The sequence below is a fragment of the Eriocheir sinensis genome, chromosome 10 (genome assembly GCF_024679095.1).
Source record: "Eriocheir sinensis breed Jianghai 21 chromosome 10, ASM2467909v1, whole genome shotgun sequence".
NCBI lineage: Eukaryota > Metazoa > Arthropoda > Malacostraca > Decapoda > Varunidae > Eriocheir > Eriocheir sinensis.
In genome coordinates, this window is record NC_066518.1 from 5,983,612 (window position 1) to 5,995,840 (window position 12,229).

At 35.2% G+C, this 12,229-nt stretch overlaps 1 protein-coding gene across 2 annotated transcripts; it reads right to left on the reverse strand.

Annotated features, from left to right (window-relative positions):
• Positions 1-977: 977 nt before the first annotated feature.
• LOC126996504 (BLOC-1-related complex subunit 8 homolog) lies at positions 978-11,320 on the reverse strand. 2 transcript variants are annotated; one of them, XM_050857033.1, is made up of 5 exons: positions 10,972-11,320; positions 9,328-9,441; positions 8,524-8,701; positions 7,826-7,933; positions 978-1,346 (listed from the first exon to the last, which is right to left on the reverse strand). In XM_050857033.1, the coding sequence occupies exons 2-5, from the start codon at positions 9,395-9,397 to the stop codon at positions 1,106-1,108; spliced, it is 597 nt and encodes a 198-aa protein (XP_050712990.1). In that variant the 5' UTR covers positions 9,398-9,441; positions 10,972-11,320; the 3' UTR covers positions 978-1,105. The 2 variants fall into 2 exon arrangements, with proteins under 2 accessions (XP_050712990.1, XP_050712989.1); XM_050857032.1 differs by having other exon boundaries at positions 10,806-11,304.
• Positions 11,321-12,229: the final 909 nt, after the last annotated feature.

Sequence of the window (12,229 nt, forward strand, 5' to 3'; positions counted from 1 at the left end):
GGTGCATAATCTATTGAGTTGGGTTGTTATGAGAAGGCAGGATGGCAATTTTGTGAAAAGTGTATATGAATCAAATAGAAGGGCTGGTAAATTAGACTGAGAAAATTATGTAAAATATAACAGAGATGAAAAGGTAGAGGTAAAGTTAGGAGTATATGTTATGTCTGGGCTTGGCCACGGTTCTCATCTCTTGTCTTATTGGCCATTAAGTCTGTGATGGGTGAGAACTCATTACCCCTGGGACACAGGGCAAGTACATAATCTGGTTTACCACAGTTTACTGTCCCCAGGTTTCTACAGGTACACATTTATATACCAGCCTGAAAAGGAGGATGAGCAGCTGCATGGGCTGTGCACTGACTGCCCAGGCCAGGATTTGAACCCAGGCTCTCAGATTGGTAGTTGGGCGAGTTAACCATTACACCACACAGGCAGGGGTGGAAGGAGGGGTGTAAATGTTTAAAAAGTGTATGAACAGGGAGAACTGGAGACTCTTTAGCTACAACCATCTTATCGATGAAAGTTTCCAGAGGGAACATGACATCACCTATAGATAGACAGATGCAGAAAAGTCAATTACTCCTTTATGTCCTCAGTAATTGTATTACTTGGAATAAAAACCATTAATAAGAAGAAAATCAGGAAGAGAAACAAAAGATCCAAATAATATGAACAAAAACACATCATGAAGCTGTACCTGTAGACTGATACATTACAATTAATATGCACAGATGATAACTCAATAGTTGTTAAGGTGAATATATATATATATATATATATATATATATATATATATATATATATATATATATATATATATATATATATATATATATATATATATATATATATATATATATATATATATATATATATATATATATATATATATATATATATATATAGATATATTATATAATGAAATATTTCTCAAAGTGTATTAAACACAACTTCTGGGATGTCTCAAAAGATATAAATATTTTATATGATTTATTTCCTGTAACTAAAACCTTATTTAATAATCATTTACCACTAATAAAAATCATTACAGCAGGACAAGATGACACTGAGGTACAGTAATATCTTCTAAGAACTACTAATATTGCTAACTCATGTCGTCCTCCGTCACCTCATCATCATCCTCATCTTCAGTTTCAATCTTTTTATCTCCCCTTTCTCTCTCCTTACGAGTGTGATTCTCATAAGAGCTCCGCGCATGTTGCAAAGCTGACTCAACTCGGGAGGCAGTTTCCCTGAAGGCATCTGGTAAGTCGGGTAAGTCTGGGAGGTCAATTGATGTGATGTGAGAGGAGAGACGCTTGTACATACTTGGTTCTCGTTGCTTCCTGCATGAATACAAAACAAAAGGGTACAAGCACTGAGCCTTTCATTTTTGAAAGATTATTTTTCTATCCATAAACAAGATGTTTACTTATTTGTATAAAAGCCACCCAGCACCCTCCATGCCCAAAAAGGAAATTTGTCTAGCACCTAATATACTTTCTCCTAGTTAGCCTTAAACACTAAAATCCCTTATTAATGTGATCATTTCAATATATTCTAATATATTTTCTCTATACACCAGTGGGAATGAAATATGGTGAAAACTACTATACAATTAACCCTTAAACGATGACCATCACTGATTTAATCAGACTCTTTCATGCCACTAATTTTGAATGTTCTTAAATTTCACGGGTTCTGTGACTTGTCCCACAGCATGGCAGCATATCTGATCCTCCTGGATGTGAGATAATGTAATTAGTCCTAACTGAACCTCTATGATAGCCATACCAAGCACCTTGAGAAAATACAGGAAAACACAATGATGACTTAGGAGGAAATGACTGGACAGAAAGTGAAGATTATTCTGAGTACGGTGACAGCAGTGATAATACATCGTGAGCAGTGACAGCAGTAGTGAGAGCGATGTAGAAAGTGATGACGTCACTTCACCATCTGTACTGTACTCTATTACACCACACCACCCTTCCTTACCTTCCCACAGTCACCCTGAACCTTCCTGTTTTAATCTTGTTTCTCCATGTCCTAATTTATCTCTCCCACTCTTGCATATCCTGTCTTCATCCCCTCATCATTCACCCTCAACACTATTCCCTGTGTTTTCACCTCACAGTCCCTTCAAAACCTTTCACCATCCCCATCCAGCTCCAAGAAGAAGGACTAAAAGGAAGTTAGCTAACTATATATGTTATCTAAACTGTTTCAGTGTGAAGAACAATCCATATTACGTACTATCATTCAGTCACAAGAGGTAAAAAGAGGAAGAGTGAAATGTGGCAATTTCCCACCACCCTCACCAGTCTGTGTTGACTATAGTGCGTCCTTGATTCAAAGCCATGTTTCGTACCAGCAGCTCACATCTTAGCTATATTTTACACCCTCTACCTAAACAATTACATGACATATCATAATTTGGATTTCACCACTGTGTTCTTTAAGTTAAGATGTCTCATATATTATAAACAAAAAAATTATCAGTTCTTTTTACATTATTTCAAGAGCATTCTGTGAAAATAATACCTGTCGTTTAAGGGTTAAAGGATGTTATCTAGTTCTGTATCATTATTACAGATGCATCACTAAACTGAACTATCCAAAGTAAATTAATGAAATATTGCTGAGCTACACTGGATGACTTTGGTGACACACACAAACACACTCACACACACACACACACAATAAAAAAAGACTCGTCTTTTTTTGTTATTGGTAATGGTAATATTGGATATACACTTACAGAAGCTAGTTTCATTTTTGCAAACTTCAATTACACAGTTTCAAAGTATATCTATTTTTTTTTTTGTTTACATGAAACCTTTTGAAACAAAAGAAACAAAAACAATAAAAGAAAATTGAATGTAAGCATTTAGTCATCATTATTATTCTATCAGCCAATGGGAGCCCTAAGGTAAAAATATAAGTATAAAGATTATAATAACTTAAAAATATCAGTTACAACTGTAAATGTATTACCAGTACATACTTTGACCGAGAATAAACAGTACCTCCCCCTAGTTAGGAAAACTCAATTTTCTTAAAGTCATGCAGGTATAGTTACATATATTAGTAAACACTCCAGGAAAATAATTTCCAATGTTAGTTAATTAGGTGTGCTAAATCTACATCTAGTAAACTGAAGGTATAAAAATAAACTAGAATGTTACACTGATACATCACCAACTCAAATCAAATATGCAAGAAATGTTACAATATCAACAGAAATAAAAAAAATAATGCAAAAAGTCAAGGTAGAGCTTTTTTCCTACACTAATAAAAAATACAGAGAAAGCAAACTAAAACCAATAAACTATAATGAAGCTCTTAAAACACTGTATGGGAAAATAAATAAAATATTACTTACATTATACAATCTGGGTGCAACTAAATGGTCATATAGTAGCTATTTTGGTCTGAAACATGCAAGAGACAATAATAAATAATGCCAGACACAATAAAGCTTTTATCTCAAACTTGAAATTAATAGAAAAAATAATGATCATAATGATAATAATAATGACAACAAAAAATAACAATGATGAGAGAAAAAAGGCACAATTAATCAATTAACTTGAAGTAAATAATAATCCAGTTGTTTATAAATATTAGTATGTAAACATTACTCATGTAAAATAAGTTCATTCATAAAATAAATATATGTAAAACAATATACTGCAACTCAAGCAAACTAATCATAATCATGAAAACAAACAAGAAATGAAAATGCTCATAAACAAACAAGAAATTAAAATGCTATGATATAGAGAATGGATGCTTTCAACTTCATTTATAGAATTACTTTGACCTCTGCATATCATGAATGATATTTCACAGTAAAACAACAGTAACATTAATGCAAGGTTTAGAACAAGTAATATGTAATATGGATATTGTGTCTTTTTGTCAACTATTTTTCTCATCTCTTCCTTAATGTGGCATATTTTTTTTAGATACAGCACAAAGTTGAACCATACTAGGTGGACTTAAAAGCATGGTAGGGCAGCAATCTCAGATAACCTACAACAACTCTACCACACCAGCTCCATTAAGGATGATGTCCCATGAAAATGAAACTCATATTCTCACTTCCATAAGGTTCTAAGATATAGAATAATAAGCAAATAATCCAAAGTAATCAATTGAAATTTGTCTGGAATTCACATTAAAACAGGTGGTCTTCCATTGCCTTATTTGACAGATATACAGATAAAAGTTACTTCTCATAAGATTCATTTACCTCTGCTGGAGGACTCATGACAGTAAGACATTATACCTATCATGTTTCTGCATCACTAGCATTATATGCAAATCAGCTGACATAATTCTGATGATGAAAGACTATAATTGACTGGAAACTCACTTAACTATCCCTTAACTCATAGTAGGTATATAACCTCTATTATTAATCTCATTCCTACCAGGCCTCATGTTGAGAGCCTATTATGAACATCCACTGCAGCTGGGTTAGCTTCCCTGATTGATAACATAGTTTACAATCTATTGGAAGACTCAGAACATTCTAGTTCTTCTAAGAGCTTTCTTCAGGTTCACCCTGAACTTGGATCTATAGGTAGACATCCAGTTATCACCAGGCAGAGCAATTCACTGTCTTAGAAGAAAATTGGATTAGTATTAGAATCAGAATTACTTTTAAATCCAGTATCTTGAATTACAATTAAAATTAGATTCACTTTCCAAAGGCAATTGTAATTCTGTATTATTTTTTTAATTAATAATGCACCAGGTATTACCAGTAATGGACACTGGACATCCCAATGGTTGCTGTCTCAAGCAGCAAGACAATCACAGAATACAAATTAGGTAATGCCACTGTTTCCATGAAAACAAAATGATATGCGTGCGTAATATTGCACCACATGCAAAAAAGTTGAAGAATCTGAATTTGAATTAGGTTAATTTTGTATTTAAGTTTGAATTAGAATTGGAATTTACTTAATTTTGTTTGAAAGGTTTGAATCAGAATTGAAATAAAATTCACACCAAAATGAAGAATTGAACCAGAATCGCAAATTCTTTTATTGACTTGCTCCAACTCTGGTTATCGTTACTCCACTCCACAGGGGACAGGAGAACCTCTCTACGTCAAGAATACTCCTAAACATTACTCATAATTTAACAGACTTTCCTCCCAACAGAAATGACTCAATGCTGGAGGCCACAGAAAAATAAACCTCTGACCAAGCTATTATTTCTGAATGGAGCAATAGGAACTTAGTGTCCTTCTATGCCTCAACAACTCAGTTTCTCCACCTGCCAACTTGACACAATCTTCCAAACATCTATCCCCTATTATACAATAACACGCAGCCGTCCCCTTCTTCTACAATAAACATTCTCGGCCTATCCTTAACTCAAAATCTTACTTGAATACTTCATATCTCCTCTCATACTAAATCAGCTTCCTCAAGGTTATGGATTCTGCACTGTCTCCATCAGCTTTTTACTCCTTCCTAGATGGTATCCATATAATAGGGCCTTGTCTGCCCTCAGATGGAGAATGCATCTTGTGTGGGTGCTCTACATACACAGCCGTTTTGGACAGAGTATAGTCAAAGGCTGACAGTCTTCTATTTCTTAAAATTCTGCTACAATATTGCCTTTATTTCTATCTTCTATCAATATTTTCATGCTGACTGCTCTTCTGAACTTGCCCCCTACGCAGCCCCACTGCATGCAACTTTCTACTCTACCTCAACCCTAAGCTATCCAAATACCTTATGCATAGCTTTCCTTCATCTGTATTTCCTCCTGCCTATGACTTGAACTCTTTCAAGAGGGGAGTGTCAAGACACCTCTCCCTCCAACACTGACCCCTCTTCTGACCACTCAATTCTATTTTATTTTACTGAAGCAGTGCTTAGTGGGCCTTCTTTTTTATTTGTTTTTTGCCCTTGAGCTGCTTCCTTTACTAAACAAAGAGAACTGGAGATGTGCCATTATTTTGTAGTAACAGCTAAGAGGCTCTTGGAATTAAGCCAATTAGCAAGCATCTATGTAAATATTTTGACTGAATTAAAATAATAATTTGGATTTTGTACTGTCAAATGATACAAATAGCATGCATAACACATAAATCAAGTGTACATATTAATATATGGCAAAGTTTTGTCTGAAATTCATAGGCAGTGAAACAGACCAACCTACAAGTTTTAAAATGTAGCCTGTGAAAAACACCGGATTTCTTGTAAATAAACTTTAAATTACAGAAGATCAATCAAAATGAATGCTTTCAACAATATAATAAATACAAAAAAGCCTTGACTGCCTGATTGGCAGCAAGCCAATGTTAAAGCTGGTGTCAGAATGGCTGACAAATCTGCCCCAGCTTATGAGACATGATCTTTAAAGGGCACTATCCTACTCTTTTATTTACAGAAATGGAAGTTGAAGAATTACAGAGAATGGCGTATAAAGGACCCAGGTACTGTAATTTTTTTTTTTTTTAAATAAATAGATAAATCAATGAAAATAAATAGAAATAAATAAAAAAATTATATATATATATATATATATATATATATATATATATATATATATATATATATATATATATATATATATATATATATATATATATATATATATTATAGTCTATTTGAAAAGTATCTGATCTGGAGCTGAGAAACAAAGAGTTCTTTGCCTTTTTGGTTCCAACACTACATTCCTAAAAAGTAGGCCCCTTGTGACTCCAAACACTAAGCCAAGCAGTCTTTCCATGGCTGGATGAATTCTGTGTGATGTCCTCTCAACTCTCAGATCAGGATGCATTTGACATCATTTTCAGCTTGAAGAACAGCCAGAAAGAACACAGAGCTATGCCTGAAGAGCAGGGAGCCTGGCACAAGGAATTTTGTGCTTGGGAAAGAAATCCTGAATCAGATGCAAAGAAAAGGCTTTGGGATTATCATGATGCAGCTGCCTGTTGCCTGCCTTGCATAGTTGGGGTTTCTTGTGACAAATGGCATCATGAAGGCAATGGAAAAGCTCTTACTGATATTGTTTGTTATCAGTTTGGCCTTCTGATATGTGTTCCTGATGTACACCACAGTAGTAAAAAAAAAAATTAATAATAATAATAATAATAATAAAAAGTTAGCATCCCTTTCTTTTTGCTCCTCCCTGTCTTGCCTCCTTCCACTGTGATGACTAAGCCTTGATTTCTGAGATGTAGCAGTGACACACACATCTCTGTTGATCATTATCTTCAGGAAGTCAGGATCATGGTTATCCTGCATTGCTTTATCGTACATAAGTTGCATAAGTGACAAGCGTGGCATTCACAGTAACGCACACCAGCAGATTAAACTGGTAAGGCTTCAAAATAACACACACATGCAGTAAAACCTACTAACACACTTGGTCTCATGACTGTCTACCAGATGCAAATACTTTCCGAGGAAAAAATAAGGTTGGATACTTTTCGAACGGACTTTGTATTTATATGTGTGCATGAATATATATATATATATATATATATATATATATATATATATATATATATATATATATATATATATATATATATATATATATATATATATATATATATATATATATATATATAAAATCATATCAGACTAGTATTGGACTATTTTATTCTTAAAGTTGCTGAATATATAAATGTCTTCAACTAATGTAACTTTTATTACTGATAATTAAAAGTTTTGAACTAAAAATGAAAAATCTCAAGAATATGTGCAAAGTGTTGCCATAAACATCTGAGACTCAGCAGAAATAAAGAACATAAATCAGAAGAGCCGGCTAGACCTGCTTTGATGCTTACCTGCGTGTCTGTTCATACTTCAGCTGTTGACGATGGAATATTGCACTCTTCAGCAGCTCCTGGAGCGAGGTGAATTTCTCCTCAGCACCATTCATAGTACGCACCGCACTGAAAAATACTTGTGCTGCATACCAATGGCCAATCTTTATTGATTTCTCTAATGAAATTCTATTATAGAACTACTTAATAAAGTAAGTTACATATAAATAATACTTGTATTCAAGAATGTAATCTTTTAATCTCTGATCCTCTGCACAAATATTTCACACAGCTACTGATTTTATGTGAAATTGGTTGTCTAGCTAATGCATATCTCTGATGATCTAAAAGGTAGTAGAAATGTTGCTTCCCGAAGTTAAATATTCTAACTAGAAGAACTACAGTCACTATGGGGAGTGCTGTCACAGTTTACAAAGTTTTGCCCAGAAAGAAATGAATAGTTTGTAACAAAATGTTTCTTCTCAATCCATAACTAAAAAAAAGGCATTGAAGTATTGCCATGATTTAGCAGAAAATCTATTTTAAATAATATTTTTTGGTTTTTATCTTGTGTTAAATCAAGGGTCTACTGTAATATATTTATTTTTTGTTAAATTTAATTTACATGACTTCCATGAACATATAAACAAAATAAGAACATACTACATTTGCTATAACTCACAATACACCCAATACTACAAACTAAAAGTACATTATACCTGAGGGCATATTCGACATCGTAACATGCCCCTTGAAGCTGGGAATGAAGAGCAGTAACGTGCTGCCTACGAGATACTGTTGGTGGCAGAGCTCGGCGAACATGTTCCTGAAGCCTGTACACTGCAAGGGATGGTTCATTGGCTGATATGTGAATGTTCTCACTCACTCGCTCCAAGGCTAGAAAATACAGAAATCAAAACCATGATTAAGTGGAATAAACTCATTACTGATAGCATTTACATCTTAGAAAATGTTTATCTATAGATCTTTGCCTCTGGAACTTAGTACAGTTATTCATTCTCATAGATTTATGACCTCCCTGCTACTCTATGCTGTTAAATCAATCTTGGTTTGTTGCCAAGGTTAGAATTAGGACTATGTTGATCAGACAAAATCACTAGACTAACATTCAAGAATGACAAAGTTCATTTTCAGTCCAGAAACTTCTCCATACAATGAATGCTTCCAGCTTTTGAATTTACACTAACTCAATGGACACCTTCTGTGATGGGGTTTGATTCACTGCTTTCATATATTCCAAAACAATCCTTAATCAAACCTTAAACAGGGCCAATGTAACATCCAGGTTACCACAGTTTTCCTTCACAGGTTTTCCCCAAGTAGTACCCATTTATCGACCATCACAGAAGGAAGGATGAACAGCTGGGATTTGAACCCAGGTCCACAGATTCATGGTTTGAGATGCTACCCATTGCACTGCAGAGAATAGAATAGTAAAAAAAGTTCAGTCAATGATGTAAAATTAGGTGCAAAACTGGTAGATACTGTTGATTCACTCTTACCTTTCTTTACTTTCACTTCCAAGTCTGGATCGTTTGGTGGTTGAGCGTGAGGGGGTGAGAGAGCTGCCATATGTCCTCTTCTGTTTCTCCACTAATGGAAGGTATCGACGTCTTCTGTAAACGATTTTATATTGTTAATTTTCTATATATGATTTACTGTCTTGCATGGAGAGTAGTTATTGCTATTGTTATTGCTCCATGTCTTTAGAAGAGGGTGTATTACTAGGAGACTGGAGAACAGCAATAGCAACAACAAAAGCTACATAAAGTTTTTCCAATCTGTGTGTCTTAAACTTAACCCACTCCTTCTCGTTAATACACTCCGTCTTCACAACATTTATATTCCTTAGGCCTATAGACAGACCTCGTCCCTTATCAATTCACTCACTCGCCATGGCTTCTTGTGCATCGCCCATTACAACAACCATGGCGATCCACTTTTATCAAGAACTTCAGTAATTGTTAGAGCAACATTGTGAGTAGGGGAAAATGTGGTGTCCTAAGCAAGCATGTCTCACTGGCAGCCGATTACAACTACCGGTACTACTACTACAACTTAAACCACTACTACTACAACTTAAACCACTACTACTACAACTTAAGCCGCTACTACAACTTAAACCACTACTACTACAACTGTCCAAGATAGTTCAGAAAAATGTCAAGCTCTGCAGTGAGGCAGGTAGAAAACTAGATAACAACCCAATTTCCCCGCTACTGTGTGTTTTACGTTCAGGAGTGTGTAGTCAGATTCAGTGTTCTGGAGTCAGTAAAAATATCTCCGAATCCAACTCATTTATGATATCTACGTGTGATGTTGTATGGCTGGGTGTGGTGTGGCGTGTATTGTGACAGGATTTGATTTGCCTACCACTGTGCTACAGAAAAATATTTGATCGCAGAGAAATATTCAACTACAGAGAAATATTTGGCTACAGAGAAATATTCGACTAGAGAAATACCATTCAACTACAGAGAAATATTTGACTACAGAGAAATATTCGACTGCAGAGATATATTCAACTACAGAGAAATATTTGACTACAGAGAAATATTCGACTGCAGAGATATATTCAACTACAGAGAAATATTTGACTACATAGAAATATTCGACTGCAGAGATATATTCAACTACAGAGAAATATTTGACTACAGAGAAATATTCGACTAGAGAGAAATATTCAACGGAAACGAGGTACAAAATCGTGCAATTCACTACATCTATCACCAGAAAAACATGAACCACGTCAGAAAATCGTTGGTTGGGTGAAACGGTAAATTGTCCAATATTCGACCAGAGAAAATAAAATATGACTACCATTACCGCTACAGAGAGACATTTGACTACCACCACCACCACAGAGAAGATATTTGACTACCACTACTGCCCACGTCCCAAACACCAACTATAACACCAGGCGAGGAGAAAATATATCACCATCCAGAAGGGTTACTAATGCTGATCAACTCACACATACCTGAGGACGAAGATGATGAAGCACCTCCCGTATGTCTTACTACCGACCCTCTACACACAACACTTTAATGCCGGCAATGTTCTCTCTCATAGTTGTGAAGGGGTGAGCTGCCAGTCCTCCATTAAGGCTGCGTGTTAAAGACGTTGGCAATTTCAGATTTATTCACCTGTAATCGATTGACAGCCTCTTGAACTTGAACCTGAACTTGAGGTCGGGAGTCACCCATTTGTCGACCGTCTGTCACAGTCTGTGTAGTCTTTGGATCGGGATTCTCTATTGAAAGAGGGGAAGGGATGGGGGGGGGAGTGTATCTTCTTCCCTTTCTCACTTCATTCACATATATTACTTCTTTTGTTTCTTCTCTCATGCACTTCCACTTCCTTACACTTCTACCATGCACTTCTTCAATGTTCTTTTTATTCTCGTACACTTCCTCCATACACTTAATTCTACTAATTCTTCCATGTACTCCTTTCTACTTCTGATTCTTTTTGGTTGATATCTGGAAACAAAGAGATAAAAATAACCAAAGGAAACGAAGGAAAAGAGATAAAAGTGTACCGTAGACAGAGGAGAACAGCGCAGAATTATGGAGGAAGCAGTGATCGAAATTAATACTTTACACAAAAAATGTTCTTGGCATGCTGTTGGGAAGAAAAAAACCTGAGCAGTGAAAGTGGAGTGAAAAGAAAAGTGTAATCCTGAAAACCTAACAAAAGGGCATAGAAGAGCTAAGGAAGAAAAGAGGAGAAAAGTGCAGAAAAACACATCAGCTTAGGGTGAAGTGTATAACTGTGCACTGTGTAGTAACTATAATATATAAGTGCATGGTGTAAAGTGTCAGAAGTATTGAAAAGGAGGATCTAAGAAGCGATACAAAACGTTTAACTAGGGATGTGCAAGTACCGTTAATTTGAGTACCAGTAGTACCGGTACTGAAAACTCAAGTACCGTTAGTACCGGTACCGGTACCCGAAGGAGTTTTTTTTTTTTTCTTAATGACTTCTGATGAAATTCCCAAATAAATTTCCTGTAAAGAAAACTCTCTCTCCTTCAACTTAATATCAACTAGAGTAGAAATGCAACGTTTAGGAGCCTTCTGATTAATGTAAAATCACTTAGGTTTAAGGACAGACCACCTAGTCTGGACCATTGGGTCTGTGTGGTCTGATTTTCTATGTAAATCTATGTAAATCTCTCTCTCTCTCTCTCTCTCTCTCTCTCTCTCTCTCTCTCTCTCTCTCTCTCTCTCTCTCTCTCTCTCTCTCTCTCTCTCAATATTTATTTTTTCGATAAAAAAATAGCATGTATAGTTATTATGGATGTACTCGATCATAGTCTAATAACAAAAACAATATTTAGTAGCAACTTCAAAAAAAATAGGACATGAAGAATTATCAATAAATCCAATAAATTCCGAGCAA